Here is a 27593-nt window from a genome sequence, read left to right on the forward strand (position 1 = left end):
CCTGGATGCTGTTGCGTCCCATCAGAAGATACATAACATCAGCTTGTCCCACTAGTGATACCACTGGGTCACTTATTTCAGATGGTGCCCACAAGAGATCTTCATTAGAAAATGTATATATTTTCTTTTTTTTTTTTTTTTTTTTTATTAATTAAAAAAAGAATTAACAAAACAATTAGAAATCATTCCAATCTACATGTACAATCAGTAATTCTTAATAACATCACATAGTTGCATATTCATCATTTCTTAGTACATTTGCATCAATTTAGAAAAAGAAATAAAAAGACAACAGAATAAGAATTAAAACAATAATAGAAAGAAAAAAAAACAAAAAAAACAAAAACAAAAAACCTATACCTCACATGCAGCTTCATTCAGTGTTTTAATATAATTGCATTACAATTGGGTAGTATTGTGCTGTCCATTTCTGAGTTTTTATATCCAGTCCCATTGTACAGTCTGTATCCCTTCATCTCCAATTATCCCTTCTCTTTTTTTTTTTTTTTTAATTAACGGAAAAAAAGAAATTAACCCAACATTTAGAGATCATACCATTCTACACATGCAATCATTAATTCTTAACATCATCACATAGATGCATGATCATCATTTCTTAGTACATTTGCATTGGTTTAGAAGAACTAGCAACATAACCGAAAAAGATATAGAATGTTAATATAGAGAAAAAAATAAAAGTAATAATAGTAAAATCAAAACAAAACAAAACAAAACAAAACAAGAACCTATAGCTCAGATGCAGCTTCATTCAGTGTTTTAACATGATTACTTTACGATTAGGTATTATTGTGCTGTCCATTTTTGAGTTTTTGTACCTAGTCCTGTTGCACAGTCTGTATCCCTTCAGCTTCAATTACCCATTGTCTTACCCTGTTTCTAACTCCTGCTGAACTCTGTTACCAATGACATATTTCAAGTTTATTCTCGAATGTCCATTCACATCAGTGGGACCATACAGTATTTGTCCTTTAGTTTTTGGCTGGATTCACTCAGCATAATATTCTCTAGGTCCATCCATGTTATTACATGGTTCATAAGTTTATCTTGTCTTAAAGCTGAATCCATTCTGCCATTCTATGTCTTTTGATTGGGAAATTCAGTCCATTAACTTTTAGTGTTATTACTGTTTGGATAATATTTTCCTCTACCATTTTGGCTTTTGTATTATATATATCATATCTGATTTTCCTTCTTTCTACACTTTACTCCATACCTCTCTCTTCTGTCTTTTCGTATCTGACTCTAGTGCTCCCTTTAGTATTTCTTGCAGAGCTGGTCTCTTGGTCACAAATTCTCTCAGTGACTTTTTGTCTATAAATGTTTTAATTTCTCCTTCATTTTTGAAGGACAATTTTGCTGGATATAGGAGTCTTGGTTGGCAGTTTTTCTCTTTTAGTGATTTAAATATATCATCCCACTGTCTTCTAGCTTCCATGGTTTCTGCTGAGAAATCTACACATAGTCTTATTGGGTTTCCCTTGTATGTGACAGATTGTTTTTCTCTTGCTGCTTTCAAGATCCTCTCTTTCTCTTTGACCTCTGACATTCTAACTAGTAAATGTCTTGGAGAACGCCTATTTGGGTCTATTCTCTTTGGGGTGCGCTGCACTTCTTGGATCTGTAAATTTAGGTCTTTCATAAGAGTTGGGAAATTTTCAGTGATAATTTCTTCCATTAGTTTTTCTCCTCCTTTTCCCTTCTCTTCTCCTTCTGGGACACCCACAACACGTATATTTGTGCGCTTCATATTGTCATTCAGTTCCCTGATTCCCTGCTCAAGTTTTTCCATTCTTTTCCCTATAGTTTCTGTTTCTTTTTGGAATTCAGTTGTTCCATCCTCCAGTTCACTAATTGTAGCTTCTGTCTCTTTAGATCTACCATTGTAGGTATCCACTGTTTTTTCCATTTTTTCTTCTTTGTCCTTCACTCCCACAAGTTCTGTGATTTGTTTTTTCAGATTTTCTATTTCTTCTTTTTGTTCAGCCCATATCTTCTTCATGTCCTCCCTCAATTTATTGATTTGGTTTTTGAAGAGTTTTTCCATTTCTGTTCGTATATTCAGCATTAGTTGTCTCAGCTCCTGTATCTCATTTGAACTATTGGTTTGTTCCTTTGATTGGGCCATATCTTCAATTTTCCGAGCGTCATCCATTATTTTCTGCTGGTGTCTGGGCATTTGATCAGATCTCCCTGGGTGTGGGACCCAGCTGGTTGAAAGGTTTTTCTGTGGAATCTCTGGGCTCTGTTTTTCTTTTCCTGCCCAGTAGGTGGCGCTCGTGGCGGTCGTTTGTCTGCGGGGCAGTCGGCCCGGGAAACCGCGCGTGGAGGCGGGGGTCGCTGGCCGTGGCTTGGGGGAGTGCCGGTCCAAATTGCCCAGCTGGCCCGAGACGCCAAGCGTGACGGGAGGGCCCCGCTATCCAATGTTCCCAGTCAGACCGGGGAGCCACGTGCGTGGAGGGGACCCCAGACGCCAGCCACCCCAGCCGGGAAAACGTGCACCCCTCGGGTATCTCACAGCAGTGGATTCTCCCTACCCGTTCAGCCGTTCCAGAATGGGGTACGCTGTCTTTTTTGGTCTCTGTCGTGACTCCGGGAGCTGTTTTGTATTGTTTCTGTTTCTTTAGTTGCTTTTCTGGAGGAGGAACTAAGACCCGCGCGTCTTACTAAGCCGCCATCTTCTCCGGAAGTGTATATTTTCTTTTTGATTAATAAGTCATCTGTGGTCTGAGTCTCATGAATACACTGTTTCCCAAAAAAAAACCTCTCAGTCAGTGGTTTTAGCATCCATTGTCGATCTTTAACTAAATCAATTATTACATTGGGTGTTGAAAACCATGATTTTTTTCAATTCTATTCTTCCTTCTACATTTATTAGCTGGTATTCATTTAAACCATTTTTCCTATTACCTTTTCCCTTTAATTCTGATGAATTTTTTAGGTGAATTGAATAAAATAAAATTATTATTTACACTAACTAGCTGTTCCAATTAATTTTTTGCATAACTATTAATAATCCTGTCATTTTCCCAATCCTATTGGGGGCACTTACAAAATAGAATTATTATTTTGACTTGTGTGATTATGTTATTTGTTGGTAAAAAAAGACACATTGAGGAATACAAAAACATCAATACCTTGCTCCATTATAAAACTAAGCATTTGATCCCATAATTTAAAAACAAACCATGTTTTGTTTTTTTTTTAGTAAGAAAACAAAATGGATGAAACATTGCTAACAGCTTAACATTCTGAAAGTAAGATTTATTATTTAAAACTTGCTTGTGGCTTTTCTTCTGAGACACTGTGCTTTTCGAAAAAGTCTGGAAAGATGACCTAAGCATTATGGAATATGAACACTAGAATAAAATGTAATCTATCTGACAGCCACATTGCTATAAATCATCTCTGTTAACAGTATGTTTCAGCTTGGAAACTGTCAACACTTTAGTACAGACACACCAAGACAGCAAATAAACATCAATAAACTTTGTAATCTATCCTGAATGTGATTGAAAAAGCAGTCTCTTGGAAAACCTCTACATAAAATTACATAAGACTGCATAGTTTGTCCAATTTTAACACATTTTCTTGAATAGTCTTCATGAGCAGAAGCCTATGGGCTTTCAAGATAAAAATACTAAAACAAATCTCTCATCCACAATTGTGAGATGAGATAGAGAAAAGAATTTAAAATATTGTCTAATCTCTTTAAATCCCTGAATATAATATTTGCCACAAATATGACAAAGGGTTACTAACTACATTATTATAAGGAACTCATGCAAATTAATAGGAGAATTGAGATCCCAATAGATATAAAGATATGAACAGAAAACTCATATGAGAGGAAATACAGTGGTAAGCAAGTAAAGAAAAATTATTAATCTTATGTGAAATTTTTTAAAATGAAAATTCAAATAGCAATAAACTTTTACTTCTCTTCATTGTTGAAATTACAAAAGTCAATATTGATGAATAAATGTAAGACTGCCACACTCACTTTATTGCTGATGGCAATAAAACTTGCTGCAACTCATTGGGAAAGCAATTGGCCAACAACAACAAAATATCCTGTTCACAATAAGGAAATTTTGAGGAAAAAAAGATAGGACTGTAAAAACCTAACAGCAGGCCCCTTTTGTTATTCCTGTATGTTCCCTTAAAGCCTACAATAATGCTTTTAACATAGTGTAATAATAACAAACTAGATTATTATCAAACGAAAGAGGAAAAGGATGAAGAAAAAAATGAATGAAGGAAATTTCGCAATAGGCGAAAAGTTGAGTAAATTATAGTACACATGGAATATTCTGCAATCGTAAAAAGTGATGGTTATAAAGAATATAGAATATCACACTTTGTTTTAAAAGGCAGAATACACTTGAAGATGATTGCATAATGATATAATTTTTACAGTGGGTGCAAGGGAGCTCAGTGGTAGAATTCTCACCTGCCATGCGGGAGACCCAGGTTCGATTCCGGCCCATACACTTCTAAAAACAAACAAGCAAACAAAGTAAAAAGCAAAAATACAACAAAAATTCAGCAAATAGTGCTGCAATAACAGGAAACTCACATGGGAAAAGAATGAAATATGACCCCCACCATACCACATACAAACAAAAACAACTTTTACAGTGTGACTGTGTGATTGTGAAAACTTTATGTCTGATGCTCCTTTTTATCCAGGGACTGGATTTATTTGTTTATTTCTATTTGCTTATTAGTATGAATTTTGTAATCATTTTTCTTTTAAAAAAATGTATCAACCTCTTCAACCGAAGTTACTCACCTATAAGTCTAAGGGAAAGCAGGCTTTGGTCAACACATGGAAATAGTTTCTCTGTATGTTTATTCAACACAGGGTGTGTGGGGATTGGGGCTGGGAGGCAAAGGAAATTGAGTAAGGTTCCTTGACACTGGTTGCTTCCTCCCTGATGGAGGTTGAGATAAGGCTTATGTCACCAAAGGTTCTCCTAGAAGGAGACAATGGGCTCAAGCTTGTCACTTTCCTTTGTACTATTTTTAGTAGGCACTTTGCTGGAAACAGGAGACAATTAATTGTAATCTCTGAAAGGAAAACCCACTATAACTAGTGATGGGACCCGCTGGGTAGGAAGAGAAGCCTGGAGAAGACTAAAGAGAGGTCCAGCTCCACATTAAAAACTACAGGGGCAGACATCTTATTGAGTGCTTTGTGAAAATATAAGGGAAATACATCTGTCTCTGAATTACCCTGCTTCATTTTAACTCAAATTCTTCCTATTTCTGGAATCCCAAGTGATTTCCTACCTTAGAGATTTTGCTTCACTGAACCTCAGGCCTTATTTCATTGTGTGTTCCATGCAGATGGGTGGTCTACTGAAAGTGAATCATTAGATTAAGACACGCAGCTATAAGCACTTCCACTGCTGCTCAGAGCACAGCCAAGAAAATGTGCAATTTAAAGAAGCCTTAAGTGTTTGATTGTGAGGAAAATGGTATCAGATTCTTCACTTACTGACTCACTCATTGATCAAACATTTAGCCTGTCTCCTAGGAAGAGGACATTATGCTAAGCACTGAAGATGCAGCCTCTGCCCTCAAGAAACTTACATTGTATGGAGAGACAGGCATGGAACGTATATTAAAATATAATTGGGTGATTGCTTTAGTGAAGGCTTACATAAAGTATAGTAGAAACACAGAGAAGGAGATGCTAAGCCTTCATGGGAATTCCAGAGAGCATCACAAGGCTGAGACTTGAGGGATAAGTAAAGATTTACTACATGGACAAGAAAAGGGGAGGGTATTTCAGAAAGAGCAAAAAACTTGGAGACAGGGTAAGATAGGGAGAGAAGGACATGTTTAAGAATCTATAAGAAGATCAGTTCTATGTCCCTGGAGCCAAAGATGAAACAGTCAGCTGGAAATGAGGCTACAGAAGTGGGCAGGACCACCTCAGAAAGACCGCTATTCATGATAGGAGACTGTTTAGACTTTATCCTGTTAGCAACGGGGAGACCATGAAGAACTCTCAGCAAGGGAGTGATAGGCTCAGATTTGCATGTTTGAAAGATTTCATTGCTGCAAAGTGGAGAAAATATTAAAGGACACTGATAGTTATGACAGGAGAGGTCAATAAGGAGATACTAGAGCTTGAACTACGGCAGTGGCAGTGGGGATGGAGAGAACGCAGGGGGCAGATATATGACAGATTTAGACTATACCGATGATTGTTAGAGTTCTCAAGTAGGTTTCTTTCTGTTTTAGTATATTATTTAGTCATAGAAAGACTGTGCTTTTTCAGTTGAAAAATATCTGAAACTAGATGATGCTATAGCACACACAATTAAAATTAACATAGAAAGCACATGCCACTATTCAATCAATTGAATTTTTCCAATTCAATTTGAAATGAACTTGTGTGCTACCAATAATTTAAAAGCTACTAGTACTGTGAAGCCATCTAGATAGATAGTATCCCTCTAAGAAGCTATGCTTAATGTGGCAGAGATAATATATAGTACATTAGGAATTAATCAAAGCTGACTTATTTAGAAAATATCTAGAGACATTTATGTCACCATGTGTTTTATGCTTTCTTAAAGAAAGAATGCATCAATAAAAAAAACCATTGCTATTGCCTCAAAATGTTCTAGATTTGGAAGTATGATTTTCTGATAATAATGGACAGCATCGCAGTGCTTACTATAGATAAAATTATGTTGAAATGTTAAACGATACTATTAGTTTATGTCAAGACTTCTGTCATTATCACCAGTGATTACTTGCTTATTCTCTACTTACCCAGTAACATAAAAAAAGGAAGAAAGAACATCTCAGGAAGAAACTACAATGTGTAGAAACACCTTGTATATAGGGAAGACTTTGGCTTATTTGAGGAGCTAAAGAAGACAGTGGGGCTGAAGGGGGGAAAGGACATGAGATGACATTCGAGAGGTAGGCAGGGGTCTGTTTAATTAATGGCAAATGTCCTTTCAAGTTTTAGTCTTTCCTTGATTCAATGGCCCTCTGTTTTATGAGACATTTAGTTCTTCTCTCCCTACTCCATCCACAGTTCACCTGGTTCTCTTACAACCTTTTTGAACATCTTTCTTTACTCTTCTTCATGTATTCATCATCTTCGTCCTGCTCCTTAAATATTGGTGTTCTGCTGTATTCTTCCTGAGTGTACATTTCTTCTCACTCCAGACATTCATCCTGAGCATCTCAGCCAGCCACACCTCCATGCAAAGGATGCCCATATCTGTATCCAAGTCATGATCTATCTCCCAAATCTTTGACCTGAATGTCCCACAGACTCTGTCTTAGAGTAATAAAACAAATCAATCATCTTTCCCTCAAAACCGGTTACATTTCTTATAATCACTTCTTTTGTGTAAGTGTGTGTAAACAGGCAGAAAATTATTAAGAATACATGTAAGAGGGCGGGCCATGGTGGCTCAGTGGCAGAGTTCCTGCTTGTCATGCCGGAGACCTGGGTTCATTTCCCGGTGCCTGCCCATGTGAAAAAAATATATATGTGTAAGAGGACGTATGGGCACTCTCACAAAGACAGAGGTGAGGAAGGAGAAAGGCAATAGGCAATATGGGGCCATTTGCTTTGATAGATTAGCTTTACCTACTCTCCCTCCCCCTTCCTTGTTTGGGCTGTACCTGGTGAAATAGTGCATTTGGGTGGGTCTGTTGGTTTTACCCTTCTTCATAGATGATTTGCTCAGGTGGCAGTCATTTGGTTCCAGATGGGTCGGCTGCTGTGGGATATTTTTTAGGAATCATTCTTGACTTAACACCCAGGTCCTCAACTGCCACAACCAAACAAACACCAAGTTCTTTTAGTTTTAACTCCTAAATATCTTTTCCATGCTAACCCTGGCCTCTGATCTAGTTCAAGAACTCATCATATCTTTCTGTAATTGCTTAAAATACATCCTACTGGTCTCTTGCCTCTAGTCTTTCTCCCCTCTATCTATCCCCCAGGAATTATCCATATAATCTAAAATGGAAAGTTAACTGTCACTGTGATTCCCTTACTAAATTCTGCTTTATCATCCTTTGGTTCAAGCCCAAACTCCTTGGCAAAGCATGAAAATCCCTAGAGACATCTTCTTTTCATTATATGTCCTTACATAGTGTTCTAGTTTGCTAGCTGCCAGAATGCAATACACCAGAAATGGAATGGCTTTTAAAAAGGGTAATTTAAGAAGTTGCTAGTTGACAGTTCTAAGGCCGAGAAAACGTCCCAATTAAAGCAAATCCATAGAAAAGTCCCATCAAAGGCTTCCAGGGGAAGATAACCTTGGTTCAAGAAGGCCGATAAAGTTCAGGGTCTCTCTCTCTCAAATGAGAAGGCACATGGTGAACACAGGGTTTCTCTCTCGGCTGGAAAGGCACATGGTGAACACAGTGTCATCTGCTAACTTTCTCCCCTGGCTTCCTGTTTCATGAAGCTCCCTGGGAGGCATTTTCCTTCTTCATCTCCAAAGGTCACTGGCTGGTGGACTCTGCTTTGTGGTGCTACAGCATTCTTTGCTCTCTCCGAATCTCGCATTCTCCAAAATGTTTCCTCTTTTATAGGACTTCAGAAACTAATCAAGACCCTCCAGGGAGATGATCTAATTACATACAGTATTGAATAGGGTTTATTCTGCCTCTATGAAATGGGATTTTGATTAAAACATGGCTTTTCTAGGGTACAAACATCCTTTCAAACCAGCATACATAGAATATTTATAGCATATATATAACTTGGGTATTCTAGCAGTACTGAGCTTCATAAAGGTTGATTTGTATGCTTTCTGTATTGGGCAGGCTGAGTTAGGAGTGCCTTCTCTCTGCTTATCTCTATCACTATTCCTGCCATATCACAATGAAATTACCCACAACCACCTTTCCAAATTGAACTGTAGGGAACAGGTTTTATTCACATTTGGTAACCCTACAATCCAGCATTTATTTTTTGCATTCATGAGTATTTATCAAGTGCCTACTACCACCCAGGGTATTGGAGAAACAGCAGTGAACAAAACAAAATCTCAATTCTCATGGATCTCCCATTCAAATGAGGGTATTCCAGGAACTACTACATAATTGGTACTCACAATCTATAACTTGAAATGAAAAATTTTGAAAATCAGGCAAATGAAGGAATCTTCTTAAACCACTGTCTAAATGCACTGTCTGAAACACTGTTCTGACTCATTTTTCCTTTGGTGACTAAAGCAACTTAAGCAACAGATTGAACTGACTTAAGTCTGTATCCTGTGGTCATTAGCAAATGATACTTCTCTTAACTAGCAGAACACATCCCATGTTCATGGAGATAAAACCTCATATTCAAATAATCTTCTGAGGTAGGAAGGGAATGTATAACATCCCCTTTAACTAGATGTTAAAGAAATCTGTAGAAGATTAAAGATTTTTAAAGGTACTTTGATACCATCACATTGGTAAGCACTTTCCCTCACTTAAAAACTCTGTTCTTTTTATATTTTAGAGGAGGCAAAGTGACATTTTTCCTCTTTCCCTAAAATATGCTTATTAGAGAATTTCCTAAACAATTTTTATTCATGGATGATACAATAAATTAGTCACTGTTCTCTACAAAAGGAATGACTTAAGACAATAAAATTATTACAAAAAGAAACATAAAAAGTTTGAAATATCTGTGTTTTCCTCTTTGATTCCCCACTTAAATAAGCTCTTTAAACATCTCTCTAGATTTCTAAATATCTGGATTTTTGCCTTTGCTGATTAACTTCTTCATGAGTTTCCATGATTTTCAGAACTCCATGCCTCTTCATACCTGCAACCCTAAAGACCTCTTCCACTCTGAACAGTAAATTTCAGTTATTTTCCTGCTTATTTCCTGAGCTCCTCTACATCTCTATAAAAACTGTCTTACAGATTTCTGAAACTAAATATGCCCTTCTTTCAGTAGACCTACTTCTCCCATTCCTGGGCTCAGTAAATGCCATCACCATTAATCAGATGCTCAAACCAAAACTCTGCACATCATCCTTGATTCTCTCTCTCTCTCCCTTATTCCCACACTTAGTCTATATCTACCTCCTGTTGACTCATCCTCCTAAATGCCTCTCAAATCTGCTGAATTTGCTCTATCCCTGCTCTCATGTCATTGTCCCTAGCCCTAATACAGAGCCTTGTAATTTTTCACCTGGATTACTGCTTTATAAACTGTCATTAGTGCATCTATTATTCCCACATTTGTCCAGCAGATAGAATGATATTTTAAAACTGTACATCTGATCATACTACTAATTCACAGTACTGAATGTCCTCCCTTGCTAAAAGGACCAAGGCCAAATTCCTTAATATGACTTTTGGGTCCCTCCCAGCCTGACCCCTGCATACGTCTCAAACATCTCTCACCACTCTCCATCAAGCCATATTCCAAATGCTCAAATTTCCTTGACACCACCATACTTTTAAGTCTCCACAACTTTTGTGCAGAATATTTCTTTGGCTCCCTGCACACTCTTCTGCTTCTCCTGAAAAAAAAGATATTCCTTGGCTTTCTGAGAAGATTTCTTTCTCTTTGCTCCATGCCTATCTTTCCATTACATTTTGAGAGATAGGAAGAATGACCATGTCTGTTTTGTTCATTCTAGCATCCCCAGCACTAAGCACAATGTGGTCAGAATAAATATTTGTTAACTGAATGAGGAGCATGATTCTAACTGAATAGTTCTCATTGTAAAAAATTAAAAGGGAACATTATTAAGAAACATTTTTTCAGAAGGCACAAGTGGTCACATTTGACTTTTGATGAAAATCTGTAGCATTCTGATATTTAAAATCTCAAATGTTAAGTCTGCAGTCAAATTTGCACTTCATTAGACCTACAATCCAGGCAGGTATTTAACTGCCCAAGTTTGACATCTGGGCTGACTCATCTTAATTTGACTGTTTGATTTCACAGCTGTTTAGAGCTGTAATTGTCAACATTTGGTTTTTAGATCATAGTTTAACTGACTTGGAAGAAAAAACAACAACTTTTCAAAAGACTTATACTTTGGTCTTTAGCAGAAACAACTAACATTCTTAGATTTCCAATTACAGTTGTCTCAGATCATGTATATTTTTTATAAGAAGTGAAAAAACAGCGAATGGAGTGTGGACAAGTTTCTAACTTGCCCTCCATACCTTAAATTTTAATATATGGTCTTTGAAAATAAAAACTGAATTTTCATGTAATGGTAAAAACTAGAATAGAGCATTTAGCTTCATTCCATTCAACAAATATTCACTGGGCACATCAGGCTTGTGATAAGTGCTGTGGCAGAACTATATTTTGATGTATTTTATAATGTACTTTGCATTGCCCTGTGGTCTTTATGACAATAGCTGGACATTCTACTTGTATATTTCAGGTAATGGTTTTTACAGAACACAGGAGAAAAAAAAAATCCCAGGCCTCCAAGCTCCAAAGGCCTAAACTTGGAAAGACCTAGGCATAACATTATGAAAAACCATGGACTTAGATGGAACATTTTTTCACCTCCATACTTGATAGAGTCTATGCAAAGAAAAGAGGAGAGGACCAAAGAGAGAAGAGGAAAGAAGAGGGGAGAGGGGAGAAGAGGGAAAGGAGGAAATGAAAGGAAGGGAGGGGAGAAAAAAATAAGAGAAAGAAAGAGCCAGAGTGAAGCAAAGAATGAGTTGCTGGGGGATCCCCCACATGGGACCCTGATCCAGATCTCTGGACTGTACCCAGCTGGGGAAAGTTGGAACCTTCAGATAGGTTTGAGGACCTCAAAATAAATGGGAACCCATTCTACCTTTCCCTGATAGGGTTGAGGAAAGCAAGAAGACATCAGAGATTTCCTATGTTCATCAATATATCAGTTAAGATCCAATGAGGAAAACAGAAATGACTCTGGTCATTTAAAACTGAGGACTTTTAATTGTAACAGGGAATTGATTACATAGGTGACAGAGAAACTGAGACCCCAAATGGAATAATGACATCATCTAGAGATTAGTAGCTGCAGGAAGCCACTATTATTCCTATACTGGAAGGACAAAGGAAAGAGGTAGTATCATAGAAATCTAGGGTCCAAGGTCATGTGGGAAGCTGTTCAGAGGAACCACAGCAGTTCTGTTCAGAGGAAGTAGAACACAGAGGAATTGCAGCTGCTGCTGATGATGCAAACAAAGGTGGAGAGAAGCCCTGGCTTCTCTCTTCTGACTCTTCAATCTCTCACAAATGCTTAATGTGGTGGTTTGAAGCTGTATGTGTCCCAGAAAGGCATGCTCTTAAATTTAATCCATTCCTGTGGATTAAATTGTAAGTATAATTTTTGGACAAGGCCACTTCAGTTAAGGTTTGACCCACATCATTCAGGATGGGCCTTAATTCTCTTACTGAAGTCTTTTATAAACAAAATGAATACAGAGAGAGAAAAAGAAAGCCAAAGGAGCAAAAGCTGAAAGCAACAAAACCTGGAAAAAAGACAGAGAGCAGCAGATGCTGCCATGTGCCTTGCCACGTGGCAGAGCAGTCCAGGATCACCACCAGCCAGTCTTCAGAAAGAAATCATTGCCTTGATTTGGACATTTTTCTCAGCCTCAAAATTGTAAGCTAACAAATTCCCATTTTTAAGCTAACCTATATCATTATATCTGCTTTCAGCAGCTTAGCAAACTATAATACCTTACAAGGGCCCAAACCAACTGGAATCTAGCTGACATGACAAGTGAAACCTGCAGGGATCAGCTACTTTGTAGCAGAACAGGGGAAGGGTGAGGCATAGGTCTGAAGTCAAACATATGATGTGGGGGCAAAGAAATGCATATATGGGATGTTTAGGACTATGGACCTAAGACAACCTCCCAGAGTCCCCATGCCCCAGCATGCCCAGGGGGGCCCAAAGCAAGGCAGACATGACAAGGGACCTTGAAGACAAAGGGGCCTTGGAGTTGGGACAAAGAAGACACTTTAGAGACCTACCTGAGTAGAAACCACAGACAGATGGGACCCCAGACATCTCTGTGAACTCCATCTTAGACAGAAGACAACTGTAAAAGGACCAGATTCTGACCCCCACCATGTAACTGCCTCCCACCTGCACTCTCATACCACATTTAAATGACATTCCAAAGGAGGAGGGAGGAACAGTCTAGCAGAATGGAGGCTGAATTCTAAGTTCACTTATAATTAAAGTAAGGAAAGAACCAAGACTGATGAACAACCACACCACTGAATGGTTGGAGACAGGTGGATACATAATACAGATGATTGTAATGTAGTAAGAAAACAGATTATGTTAAAGGATGCACAGGGGTTGGAGATATTCCAACACTTGCCTGCAAGTTAGGGCTTCTCAGTGAAGACTTCACAGACACGTGCTATTTGATGTGAGCCTTGAGCAATGAACAGGGATTTAGCAAGCAGATCCAGGAGAGGGATGGAAATTATTATCCAATCTATAGAGGCATGGAATATTACAGGTAAAGCAAATCATTAAATGTAGCTTGAGATGGGAAACAGGAACAAAAAGGGAGAGAAGGGAAGGAAAGTAAATCAAAGTAAAAAAAGAGAATAAAATTAGTCAAGGCATTTCCAAATCAACATCTCTAACGTTCAGAAAGTCTCTTTCCAGAGGATCCTCATCTCTCTGTTGTCTTCCTATATCCTTTCTAGTGCACTGATTTTCAAAAGCATCCAGTCCATTCCTTATCTTAAGCCTCAAGGCACCTCAGATAGTCTTACCGAATATGCAGTCCAAAAGAAAAGCATACTTAAGCATCTAAAATATATTATCTCTTCAATGAGCAATCTTCTATAATGAAACAAATTTTAGTATATAACTCTTCAATCTGTCAGGACTCTCCTCACGATATTATATTTTGATATATTTTAAACAGAGCAATAAAATTGTGATTTGTAAATAACCTCATATCACTATTCTAGAAGCAATATTCCTAAATTTGCCTTTATAATAATTTAAGAAATAAGAATGTTTGTTGTTCTCTTCATTGTTTACAAAATGGCAAATATATGATAGAAAACAATAAATGATTATATGATAGAAAAAGTCACTAAACTGTTTTGTATTTATTTTTACCTCGTTACCGATGCCTGTTCCAGAGAGATCTAATGACACCAAGGAAAAGATGTTTATAATATGCTCAATTCCTAAATCAGTTAAATGTTCACAATTTCGTAAATTCAAGTAGTTTAAATTAGGACACCTGAAAGAAAGCAGTATGAAGAATTAATTTCAGCTTTTGATCACATTTTTAGTAACAATTTCTGCAAATACAAATTAGCTTGGGAAAACAAATAATATCAAAAAGCAAGGATTTTCTTTTTCTTGACATAAAAGTGAGCTTAAACTTGGAAAACAATTTGCAGTTACAAAATTGGGTGAGGGGAAGGAGATTATTATGTAAGATTTATTTCTGATTTAATTTGATATTGCAATTGTAATTTTTAAGTTAAAAAAATCACATGCAACACAAAAACCAATCAAGTAAGTGCCATGATGAATGACCACTAAAAGTGTCAAGTTGAGTTTCTCACTTACCCCTTACAAGTTTGCTAAAGAATGCTTGACACTTAGTGAAAACAAGACCTCTACTGAGTAAGGGGGATGAAGAATAAACCCTTGAGTCAGAATCCTCCTTGGGAAATATTGGAGTAGGGGTTTACAGAGAGATGATTTTCCTCAAAAAGTAGAAGTCACCCATATGACTTCATGAATGATTTCACCTCACACTTTCTCTTAGGTGAAATTAAGAAACATTTCAGATACAATCAAAAAGTTAATTCAATCTGACTTCTATGCCTTTTATTTGATTTTCACACAGTATTGGATCAGCTTCTGGGAATCCCTGATGTTCCCCAGTTGGTTTGAATTCTCGCTTTTAGGTGTTTATTGATCTCTCCTATTAGCAAACATCAACTACTAATCATAGGACATAAAATATTACTGTTTTATCATACCTCTCTGATAGTTTCACGACAGAAGCATCACCCAGGTGGATACAGTTACTTAAATTTAGCTCTCTTATCTTGCTGCTCACAGGACCATCAAGAAATTGCCTTAGTCCCATATCACCAATTCTGTAAGTACGAGTAACACAAATGTGATTTTAAACATAAATACATAGAATATTATTAAAAGAATAGTTATTATACCCCATACATTTCAAATTAGCAAAGAAATATCTAAACACTGGTATTCCGTCAATGTTTTAAAATCAAATTTGATTATTTAGCTTTTAATGTAATAGAAAAAATAGAAATGGTAGTAATGGCAGAGATATTAATAAAAATGTTAATTCCTTTTAATTTATTCAGTTAATTAGGTGGCATGATTACTAGTGAGAGATGGCACATGAGATTTCTTTCTCTTGGATTAAAACGAGATCAGATTAATAGTTCCAGATGCAGTCTCCTGCAATACCAGAACTTTGAGAGGTAGAACTAAGATTAACAAACTACTCTCAGAATTTTGAATTTTGAAGGAAATATACATAGTGGAATTTCCACTATATATAAGGCCAGTGAAGCTGGATTGGAATCAAACAGGTAGCCTTACCTTTCCTTCTGAATGAGGGAAAATATGGAGGCCACCAGTTCCTTCTAATGAGCACTTCAGGAGGTAAAGCAGGACAGGAGAGATTGCACACTGCATCATGAGAGAGGCAGATATCACACACAACAACCTTACATGTGGTGTGGCTAGGAAGAGTCCAGGGAGCAGTTCTTGTTAAAAACTGGCATTTTGTATGCCCTCCACCTGGGCAGATTTGCAAGAAACTGAGCAGATCTGATTTCAATTGAATGGGCCATAGCAGGTGGGTACATGTTGTGTCCATCAACCCACCTTCCTTCTACTGTATGAGACAGGGACTGTGGAGCATCTGGTGGGAGTTAAATCCAGGTGGAGGGAGGTAGGGCTGAATTATTCATTGAGAAACATTTTCAACATCAGGAAAGCAAAACAAAACCTGAGACTGAGAAAGTATACTCCTGGAAATGGTTAAAAAAGAACACTGAACATTTTATACAGTGTGGAGGAAGAGAAATTAAGAAGAACTCTGGATAAAATAAAAATATAGTCTGAGATGCATTCTGAGATGAAAAGGTGGCCAAGTAAGAAAATATCAATAATGTAAAATGAAAATATCTGTGATTCCTTTTGGTAATAAAGTTACAGGTCCTGCTAATATCACTGAAGCGCAGTGATTGGTACTAATTAGCTACTAATGTCAATATTCATCATTAATAAATGAGGAGTTTGAAATGAGATTAAAAGAAAATAAAGATATTTAAAAAGAAAAGAAAAAGAGCAAATGGCAAAAAAACTAAATCTTTAATGAGAAGTATAATACCCTAACCTAAGCCATCAAAATAAAAATTGACCCTTTAGAAAATCAAATTAGTAAGTAGAGGGCATACTTGAGAAGTCCCTTTGGAATGCAGAAGAAAAGTATAGATAATTAAAAATAAGAGCGACAGAAAGCTAAGATTCAACCTTTGAATAGAGGGGGTTCTTGAGAAAGATACAAGAACAAACAAAAACAAAGTCACAGAGAGATATATGAAAGAAAGCTTAAAGCTTTTTGAATAACGAATCATAATCCATACATTTAAAAAGATAAAACCAATAAAAATGAGAAAGCAAAAATAAGTCCAAATAATAAACACAAAGAAGCAAAAGAACACCAAATATATCAGTGTTATAATAATGATAAATATAAATACTTTAACATATTCCTATTAAAAGGCAGAGCTTTCAAATTGGTTTAATTAGAAAAAAACTAAACTATATGTAGTCTAAAAAAGTAACATTTAAAACAAAATGACAAAAAATATTAAAATAAATTTCAAAGATGAATTAGGCAAACAAAATTAATACTTGGATAGCAATTTTATATTTAGTCAAAATACTATGCTAGTAAAAATATTAAATAAGATGAACAGGGTAATTTTATATTGATTAAGATCACCTCCAAAGAAGATGATTTGATTGGGGATAGACACTTGGGATCATATTCTTTCCTCCCTTGAAATGGTATATGATGTAATTATGTAGCTATTAAAAAATTTATCTATATAAAATCATGCTGGCCTTAGATTTGTCCTGTGCAACAAAAATAACAGACATATGTATAACATAGCATATCATAATATAAACAATAATAAAAATATAAATTACAATTAGATAGATACATATATAAATATATGTATAAAATCAAAGGGCAAATTATTTTTTGTAATTTTAGTCATGAATTTTTATGCATCATATAATGCAGTATAAATACAAAATAAAATGAAGATATTTATAAATTCAAAATGAAAGTAATAAAAACACAATTTGTAGAAGGCTCAGCTTTTAACAAATAAAAAAGGGATGTAAAAATTTGAATAGTGTAATTAATATAATTTAAGTTCTGTGGAATATTTAATGATACTCAACATGCTAAATAATACAAACACTGCCTTCCCCACCATGTCCTACCCTAAATAAGAAACTCTCAATTCCAAAAACCTGAAATTGTATAGTCCGCATTCTTGTGCCATAATGTAATAAAAATTAAAATTAATTTAAAAATGATAATTAAAAACTACTTGGAAATTTCAATACACCTTTAATAAGTAATTCTTGGATCAAAGAAAGAACACATAAGTATTATAAAACTATATTTTTTACAAAATTAATTATATATTTCACACAATTTCAATTAATTTTTCAATAAGATTTAATCCAGACTATGACAAAATAATTTCTAAAGTTGATCTGGAACTGGCAAGAATAGCTAATTAGCTTAGAAGACTAAAAAGTAGTTTCATTCTGTTAAATATTAAAGCATGTTATAAAGCAATAATAATAATCGACTTGCATTTATTGAGTGCTTATTATGTCCCACACAGTATTCTAATCACATTATAGTAATAACTTATTTGATCCCCACAAGAGTTCTATGAGATAGAATATATATATACCTATATATATATATATAATTTATATTTTATTTATTTTTTTTACATGGGCAGGCACCAGGAAATGAACCCAGATCTCTCGCATGGCAGGTGAGAACTCTGCCTGCTGAGCCACCTTGGACCGCCCAGAATATATTTTTGTAAAGTACTGTGCAAGATTAGATACAAAACAGGAAAAGATTATTCAGGAAATAGTTAATTGGTTAATGCAGTTAGTCTCAAACTTGAATGTGCATCAAGAACATCTAGGTAGCTTTTTAAAAAATATGCAAGCTGGAGGCAGGCAATGGTGGCTTAGTGGCAGAGTTCTCACCTGCTGCGCCAGAGACCCGGGTTTGATTCCCGGTGCCTACCCATGCAAAAAATAAACAAATAATAAGCTAAAAAATATGCAAGCTGGGGTTCTATTCCTAAAGACTGAGATTCAATAACCCTAGTGTGGGGTTTGGGAATCTGTAGTTTTATTCAACTATTTAAGTGACTCTAATGCCCTGAGAATTTTAGTTTCATTTCATATGTGTATTTTTTTGTTACTGAATATTCTTAATTGCATTGTAGTTAGTGAATATAGTTTGTTGATACCAAAATTTTGAAATTTGTTGGAACTTGCTGTAAAATTTCATACAGGTTCATTGTATAAATGGTTCATGGGTGTTGGAGAAAAACATATTCTCAAATTGTTGGTTGTAGGGCTTTATTTTGTCTATTATAAATCAGGCCTGATAAATATTTTTTCAAGGCTACTACATCTTTACTAATATTTTTTGTCTGCTTGACAGAGCAACAACTAAGAGAAAAGCACTGAAATCTCTCAATATGATTATGAGTGTGTCCATTTATCCTTTTAGTTCTGTTATTTTGAGACTACTTTATTAAACCCAAATTTAAAATTGTTCTGTTGCAGATGAAATGGGTTTTTTATGATTATATAACGACCCTTGTTATTGCCAATGTTTCTGCTTAAATTAAAACAAAAGTTTGATGTCAATATAGAATTTCCAACTTTCCTTCAGTTTGTATTTGCATAGTATGTCTATTTACATTTTTTGACTTTCAAATGTACCATATTTTAGAAATATCTGATAGTTGAATTTTAAAAATTTCCAGTCTGAAACCTTGATTATATGTATAGTTAATCTTCTCTTTCTACCTTTTATGTTATACTCTTTCATACTTTTCATCTTTTTTTTACTCTACTGTCATGTCTTGAAAGTTATCTTCTAGCTCTGTATTTCTCTCCTCAGTGAGTTCTAATCTGCAGATTAACAACACACTGAGAAACCTTATTTCAATATTATTATATTGAAATTATATTTTTAACTTCTAAAAATTACTATTTTTTCAACTCTGTCTGGTCATTTTTAATATTTAATTACCTGCACTTATTTCTTCAAACATGTCAGAGATTTAATATTCTATGTCTAATCAATTTCTAATATCTGAATTCTTTGAAGGTCAAGTTTATTTTGCTGTTTTTGATGATTCTTTCTTATGGTAACTCATTTTCTTGTGTATTTGGTGATCTTTAATTGGAACACCTATTTAAATTTGATCTTAATCTATGGGATCCTGGAGGCCTAAATAGAAAATGCCTTCCTCTACAGTAGCTTTAGGGCTGGCTTCTTTTAGAACCCTGGGTGCAATCTACCTGAGATCATTTTACCCCCTTGAAGCAGTCCAGACCCCTGTGAAGTCTCAAGTTTTGTTTCCCTGCCTTGAGCCTAGTTCAAAGCTGATCTTCCCAACGGCAATGTTTACATGGTTATTTATACTCAGAGCAACTCTAGCTTTTATATTGCTTGCTAATCACATCAGTGAGTCTGCTCATTGTGAGTGGTGAGGAATGAGGGGTTTCTGGGTCATTTGACATTTCTCTTTTTGTAGACCTATTAATGTACTGAAATATGTTTCATCAAGGATCCAAGTGCTTGGGGGCAGAGAGCCCTTTAAAGTGTCTTGTCAATTCTACTGATAGAAGCAGAAGACCTCCATTTAATTTAAAAGTAGCTAATCTGCAGCAGTCTATGTGGAACATAAGAATGAAATTCAATTTCATTTCACAAATCCTACAGATAGGATTAACTGTGATGTGTATGTGTGTATCTTTAACACTGTGTAACACATTAACCCAAAATGTTGTGGCTTAAAACAACAAGCATTTATTATCTCGTGGTCTTAGGGGCTCAGGAATTTGGGAGTGGATTAGATGGCTGGTTATCGCTCACAGTCATGAGGTTACAATCTAGGTGCCAACTGGGATGTCAGTCATCTGAAGGCTTGACTGGGGCTTGAGAGTCTGCCTCCAAGCTCACTCACATGGCTATTGGCTGGAAACCTCATTTCCTAATTTACATTTTTCCCACCCCAAATTGTATATTTAATAATAGGCAATATGGGTTTTTAAGGTTTTGTGTGACTTAGATAATTACTTAGACTTGTCTTGTGGTTTCCCAAATATTAGCCAACATTATTGTTGATCTAATGCTATTTTGTGGACTACTAGAGAACTTGTCTTGTGTTTTCCCAAATATTAGCCAATGTTATTGTTGATCTAATGCTATTTTGTGGACTACTAGAAAAGAGTCATCATCTAGCCCATGAAGATTATAAGGGATCCACACAGGAAAGAATGTGAGATAGCCATTGAGGAAGAAGCTTCAGCAAGAATTTGATCCTTGCCCACCTAAGAATACAAGGATAGATGCCCAACAGTGACCCAAATGAACAAAGTATTTTGGCAAGAACTCACCAGCTATCCATCTGCCAGAAAATTCACACAAAGAAGAAATCTACCAGTACCCAAGAGAAAACCTTCAGTAAGATTTTCCCCATAAGCAAGTCAGAAAGTCCATTTGAGAAAGAAGCCTGTTAACTGAAACAGTTGTGGGAATGCTCACTAGGAAAAGCAGCACATGAGGGTTCTTATGATTTCATTTAATCTTATAAGGACCCATGATTCCTCATATCTGAGCTTTCCCGGACAATCTCCCTGCACCCCATATAACCTGTCTGGGTTGGGTGTTCCTCCATTGTGTTCCCATAGAATTCTATGCTTACCTTCACATTAGCACGTGGACTTTCATGTTTACCCCACTAGCCAGTGAGCTCCTTGAGGAGAGGGCCTGGTACATACTAGATACTCAATCCATGTCTCTTGAATAAATGACTGAAATTATTTCCTTACCTTATACAGTTTGCCAAATTCAACACAGTCAGTTGCTTCAAAGGTGAGAGTGACCTGAGGCTGCCATCTGTTATTCCCTTGCAGTCTACCATGTAAATGTGGTTGATATTTGGATAATGTTTATCTATAAATTTGAAGCATGCATCAGTAATCCTTTTATTTCCTGTTACAGAACAAAAGATGTATTATATTTGTAATACCATAAGAGTAAAAATAAAAACAACGCTGAACCATATTTTTAACATCACAGACCTTCAAATCGGATCTTTCTGAGGTTACAATTGGAAAGAGCTTTGAAAGCACAGTCAGAGATATGTGGTGCGCCAGTAAAAACCACTGATGTAAGACGCAGGCATTTTTCAACTAAGGCCTTTGGAAGAAGAAAGATTAAAATTAACCACATGGTATAGAACAAGCTCAGCAAAGTAATGGAGTAATTTTTTCTCTCAATATTTCAGAAGCAGATACATTTAACTATTAAAATGATCTAATTTCAATGAAAAAGAGATTTTTTCTAATACATTTACTACAGTTATATTTGAGTAACACAGAGGAATTTGGAATTAAATAATATAACAAGAGTATTAGAAAACATGAGAAAATGGAATACTGAGAAAAAATCATTCCATCTAGCAGCTAGATGGAGAACTAAACTTTAAAGTTTGTGCCTAGGCTGCATCATCACTGAAGTAAAAATATACTAACTGAAACAAAGTTTCTTTGGGATTTTAAGGATTCAAATACTCAAATGTTTGCGTGTCTAAAATTTTTAAATTGATTGTCTTACCTAAAGTAAACTAAGATTTAAAGCCCCTTCATATGTTCCAATGATTAAAAATGTGCCCATCTAGTGGGACTGAGAATAAAATGAACTTTCCAATTTCATTTACCTACTTTTATACAGTTGTCCGTCAGAGTTGGCATGTCATTGATAATCAGATGCATAATTCCAGTGCAGCTGTTTGCAATGTTCCTGAAGCCTTGGACTGAAATCTGATTTGTACGGAGCAGGTGAAAATGATGGGAGAACCCATTAGCATCACATCTAATAAACCTCCAAGGTAGTAATAAGCAAACATATATCATGATTTTGCTAATAGGTTTGAAAATTGAAATCATAAAGTATGGCAGATATAGAGGAAAAGAAATATATTAGTTTGATTACTTTTTAAATATGTAAAAATCCAAGAAAACAGAAAGACAGATATATTTTCCTGGGCTTTCACATTTATTCATTTTTATTCACAATCTTTTTCAACACAACTTACAACCTCATCCCCAATTCCACCTTGATTATACAAGTACTAAGTGGCAGAAAGGTCTGGAATAAACACTTCAAAAGGAAAAGAAAAGACAAGGCTGTAAAGCTAAAAGCGTGCAAAAGGTTCTATGAAAGTTGGGGGACGTGTCTTGGAAACAAAACAGAGGAAGACAATGTAACTAGAAGGCTCTTGCTAAAGTTCTTTCAGTCATCCTTGTCTTTTGCTCCATGTTTAAGGATGTGCATGAACTCAGTGTAGCTGAAGTTTCTCTTTTTGTGATAGGCGCTTCTCTGCATGGTTTGTCCACTTCCTTGACTGTAAACCTATCCCCCATGGTTGTCAGCACCTCTCTCAGGTAATCCTCTGTGGATGGTGCCTGTTGCTTCTTCATCAAAGCAAGCAAAAGCATTTCTGATGACATCCTCTGGGTCTGTGCCATTTAACCTCTCACCAAACATAGTGAAGAACATTGTAAAATTTATAGGACCTGGAGCCTCACTCATCATTGCCTCAAGGTGTACATCCATTGGATTTTTCCACAAAGAAGCAAGCATATCATGCAAATTTTCCTTGTTGACGAAAGCATCTCTGTTCTGATTGATCATGTTGAATGCCTCTTTGAACTCCTAAACCTGAGACTGGTCAAACATGACAAACACGTTGGATGTTGCTTGCTGAGGGTGTTTCTTGGTGGTCTTGGTCTTTGCCTTTTTGCTCTACATGGTGAGTGGTTAATTCTGTCCCAGACTCCGGAACCTGGTTGCCCTGCATGGGTCCACCAGCGGCAGCGTTTGATTATATATAAAAACTTTTTACTGAGGTGAAATTCACATAACATAAAATTAACCATTTTAAAGTGAACAATTCAATGACATTTAGTGCATTCACAATGCTGTGCAACTACCACCTCTACCTACTTCCAAAATATTCCGCAAAAGGAAACCTGTGCCCATTAAGCAGTCACTCCTGATTGCCTCCTCACCCTATTCCCTGGAAATCACTAATCTGTGTTCTTATTTTCTATGGATTTACTTATTCTGGACATTTCCCTTTATATGAAATGTATTTCATATAAATACATTTCATTAAATACATATATAAATGTATTTATACAATAGGTGGCATTTGTGCCTAGCTTCTTTTCAGCTAGCATAATGTTTTTGAAGTTTGTCCATACTGTGGCATGTATCAGTATTTCACTTCTTTTTATGGCTGAATAGTATGTCATCTATTGATGGATGCTTGGATTCTTTCTACCTTTTGGCTATTGTAAATAGTGCTGCTATGGCAATTTGTGCACATATATATGTTTGAGTACCAGTTTTCAATTCTTTGGGATATACAAACCAGGAGTAGAATTACTGAGTCGTAATTACTATATTTAACTCTTTGAAGAAGTGCCAAAATATATTCCACGACAGCTGCACCACTTCACATTCCCATCAGCAATGCACAAGGGTTGTATTTTCTCCACATCCTTGCCAACACTTGCTACTTTCCATATTTTTTTTACTGTAGCTATCCTAGTAGTGTGAAGTGGTACCTTACTGTGGTTTTAATTTCTATTTCCCTAATGACTAGCAATGTTGAGCATCTTTTCATGTGCTTGTTGACCATTTATATATCTTCCTTTGGAGAAATGTCTATTCAAGTCCTTTTCCCATTTATTAATTGGTTGTTTGTTTTTTTGTAATTGAGTTGTAAGAGTTCTTTATATATTCAGGATACTAGACCCTTATCAGATAAATGATTTTCAAATATTTTCTCCCATTCTGCTGTGAGTTGTCTTTTACTTTCTTAAAATGTCCGTAGATGTACAAATTTTTTTTATTTTCATGAAGCCCAATTTATCTATTTTTTCTTTTATTGCTCATGCTTTTGGTGGCATAATTGCCAAATCCAATGTTTTAGCTCTTTTCTATTTTAGCTCCTATATTTAGGTCTCTGATCCATTTTGAGTTAAATTTTTTATATGGTGTGAGATAGGAGTCCAATTTCATTTTTTTTCTTTGTATGTGGATATCCAGTTGCCCTATAATATGTGATAAGACTATTCTTTCCCTCCTTTGAATGGTCTTGACACATTCATCAAAAGTCAATTGGTCATAGATGTATGGTTTTATTTCTGGACTTTCAATTTTATTCCATTGATCTATATGTATGTCATTGCATTGTGTTTTTCTTTCTTTCTTTTTTTTTTACCCAAAGACAATTCTTTATTGAATTTGTCATGGCTTTGCATGGGTATGTCAATTTCAGGAGAAACTTGAATGAACAGTTTTCAGCTTAAAGAACTCAGTCCTGCCTCCAAAATTACTGACAACCCATTAAAATGTATTTACCTTTAAATACATTTTGAAGGTGTACATTTCAGAAGCTCTTGGCAGTTTGGCAAGGAACAATGTTAGAAAACTTGTGAATCTAATGGATTCTAACAGAATCTAAACATGCCTGTCCCAGAAAAATAGCCATCAAACATATTTCTTGGCTATGTTTAAGAACGGCCCAATTCTCAGTTCAAGTGGGGCATGTTTCAGCCAAGCTGTTATTTAGCTGCTAATGTGGCTTAGGTTCTCAGAGTCCAAATTGATGGCGGCCCCAAGTGTGTGGGACTTCTAATTCTGCCCTTACTGCAGACTGGCTGACCAGCCTGAGGATATAGTCTCTTGGGCTGAGTGGCTGCTGTCAGCTCTGAAACACTGCCTTGTCAACCACCGTTCTCCCGCACTCAGTTCTCTAAACCATTGGGGTAGGTCACTGCTCCTGGCTGAGTCCTCAGCTGATCACACAGGGGACCCTGTAGAGTTGCAACCTTACACCCCATGGTGGGATGCTGATACTGTTATACCCTGCAGGGAGTCTGTGGTCTGGCTCCCTTAGGTTGGCCCACTCTCCATGACAGGCCTGGGGAACCATGGCCCAGCCTTAGAGGACTTCTGGCTCCTGTGATGGCAGCAGCCTGCATGACAACAACTGCAACAAGCCACATCATTTTTTATTACTGCAGCTTTACAGTACTGATTTCTTTCCTTAAACCACTTCTGAAAATCTTGGAAAATCCCATATATAATCCATCAACTACCATTTAAAACAGCAGTAGTGGAGAGTATTCAAAATAATGGTTGATCCAAAGAGACATCTGCCTAGGACTATTGACTTTAAAATAATTTGCTATTTAGGTTCCATTTCCCACAACAAATGAACATGGATGGGAAGTCAGATAATGTTCAGATCCAAAAAATGGGAAAAAGAGACTCTACCCAGGAGCAAACAGAAGAAGCAACTCCCCTGAATAGTCACCTCCACAAACATGATGGAGAAAATAGAGAACAGCAGCTAGAGTGGACCTCTTGGGAGATGTTGGGAGACTTCTGGAGATTTCATGTTTCTCAATAGGGTGACTTCTAATGTTGTGTTTTCAGAACTTCCACTTACTTGAAAAAGACCAGCCAGAAGTTAGAAAACTGTTTGACATAATCCTCAAAACAGCCAGAACTCACCTCAAAATTTACTTCCTCAGATGTGTCCCTGAGCCCTAGATTAACTGAGGCTCCTCTCATACCCTTACAGAACCATGTAATTATCGTAGTTGTAATTAGATTAATTTTATAATTAGCTGTTGAACTAACTCTCCTGTATCCCAGCTCTTAGGAGGGTGCCTAGCATAAATTGAGTTAACAAATAATATTATTACATGAGTAAATGGGAGAATGTATGAATGAATTCCAAGAACCATGTCTGTTGGGTAGGTATTGTTGCCCAGCAAACACTGAAAATGCAACCATCCAGTCAAAGTTCAGGGGAAACCCTTGAAAGGGAGGCCAAGCTGCAGGCCTACGGGGCTGCAGAAGCCAGGCCCTTCTTTGGTGGGAGTATAATTGAACAATGTTTTTTAAAGAACCTTTGGGAAATATGATCCTAAAGCCTAAAGAAGGTATCTGTCCTGACCCAGGAACTCCTCTTTGACAAAATTACCCTAAGGAAATAACCACAGTTACACACAGAGATTTATGAACAAGGGTGTTCATCAAAGAATTACGTAACAGTGAAATACTGACACCAACTAACTAAAATTCAAGCAATTGGAAATAGATTAACTTAATCATGATAATCCCAATGATGGAATATAATACAGTTATTACAAATAATGTCATAGGAAAATAACTGAGACTGTGATACAGTTTAAAAGAAAAGGTTGGCTACATATACAGCCTTGTTACTCAAAATGTGGCCCATAGACAAGCACCACAGGTATTACCTGGGAGCTTGTTAGAAATGCAGAATTTTAGCCCACCACCTACTGAATAAGAGGATTGAACAAGACCCCCAGTTGATTCACATGCACATTATAATTTGAGACATGCTGATCCAGAGGAAATAAGTGAGCAAAAGAATGCAAGGAAATACATTAAAATGTTAACAGTGATCAGTTCTGAAGAGTAGATAATTTCTGTGCTTTGCGAACATTTTACAATGACCATGTATAATCAGAAAAAGAGAAACAGGAAAAGGCTTTGGGTGGCTTTTGAATCATCCCTTGCTAGCGAGCTCTCCTCGCAGGGAAATAGCAACTATAAATCGTTTGGAGCTTAAAATTAGCCCTATTACTATAGTCTCTGAATCTTCACTGTGGACATGACTTGGACTTTCCCACTAAGAACTGTGTCTTTTCACTTTTGTCTGAAGGCCTGGACAAAGCCAGGTTTACCAAGCCCTTGCCTGGCCCTTAATGCTTACTCCCGAGTGGTACACACTGGCAACCTTGAAGGATTCTGCACCTGAGCCAGCTCCCTTAGACAAAGAATCTAGCTATATCCCTCACACTGACAATCCAGATGGAGCCCTCAGCAGTAGCATCTTGGCACTGGTCAACTGTGTATAGTACAGAACACCAGTCTCCCAGACGTGAAGGATAATGTCACTCAGGAGGCCTCAGTCCAGCTTCCAGTCTGGAGCATGTGTGGATCTGCTAGCATATGGAAAACATGAGACTCACCACATTACCAAACACTAAAATTGGCAGTTCAGTCCAATGCCAGAATATGCCCTTGCCCTCAAAGGTTACAGAACTAGATTGAGGAAAACAGCCAGTGATCCACATGTTCTCATATGTAAGCTTGCTGGTCTAAAAGAAGTCAGAACTACT

At 36.5% G+C, this 27593-nt stretch overlaps 2 protein-coding genes and 1 pseudogene across 16 annotated transcripts in view; 1 reads left to right on the forward strand and 2 right to left on the reverse strand.

The window, feature by feature from the left end:
- The window catches only part of FAM185A (family with sequence similarity 185 member A), a 180376-nt gene extending 163223 nt beyond the window's left edge, over positions 1-17153 (forward strand). Inside the window, exon 10 of the transcript XR_013174062.1 lies at positions 3227-17153. The gene's annotated coding sequence lies outside the window, so the exon portion shown is untranslated. The remainder of the gene's footprint in view (positions 1-3226) is intronic.
- FBXL13 (F-box and leucine rich repeat protein 13) overlaps positions 1-27593 on the reverse strand; it is a 309023-nt gene that overhangs the window by 62422 nt on the left and 219008 nt on the right. For 14 of the 15 annotated variants that reach the window (XR_013173955.1, XM_077155879.1, XM_077155911.1 and 11 more), the window contains 5 exons: positions 22080-22178; positions 21438-21555; positions 21186-21348; positions 14996-15115; positions 14115-14241 (listed from right to left, as the gene is read on the reverse strand). Coding sequence is in view for 13 of the 15 variants with exons in the window: in XM_077155879.1 (XP_077011994.1) it covers positions 14115-14241; positions 14996-15115; positions 21186-21348; positions 21438-21555; positions 22080-22178 (627 nt within the window). In the remaining 2 variants the exon portion in view is untranslated. Of the gene's footprint in view, positions 1-4471; positions 4515-14114; positions 14242-14995; positions 15116-21185; positions 21349-21437; positions 21556-22079; positions 22179-27593 lie in introns of all 15 variants that reach the window. The other variant, XR_013174037.1, reaches the window with a different exon arrangement.
- On the reverse strand, positions 22618-23169 carry LOC143680643 (myosin regulatory light chain 12B pseudogene; annotated as a pseudogene).

This window comes from Tamandua tetradactyla, chromosome 1 (assembly GCF_023851605.1).
Source record: "Tamandua tetradactyla isolate mTamTet1 chromosome 1, mTamTet1.pri, whole genome shotgun sequence".
Taxonomy (NCBI): domain Eukaryota; kingdom Metazoa; phylum Chordata; class Mammalia; order Pilosa; family Myrmecophagidae; genus Tamandua; species Tamandua tetradactyla.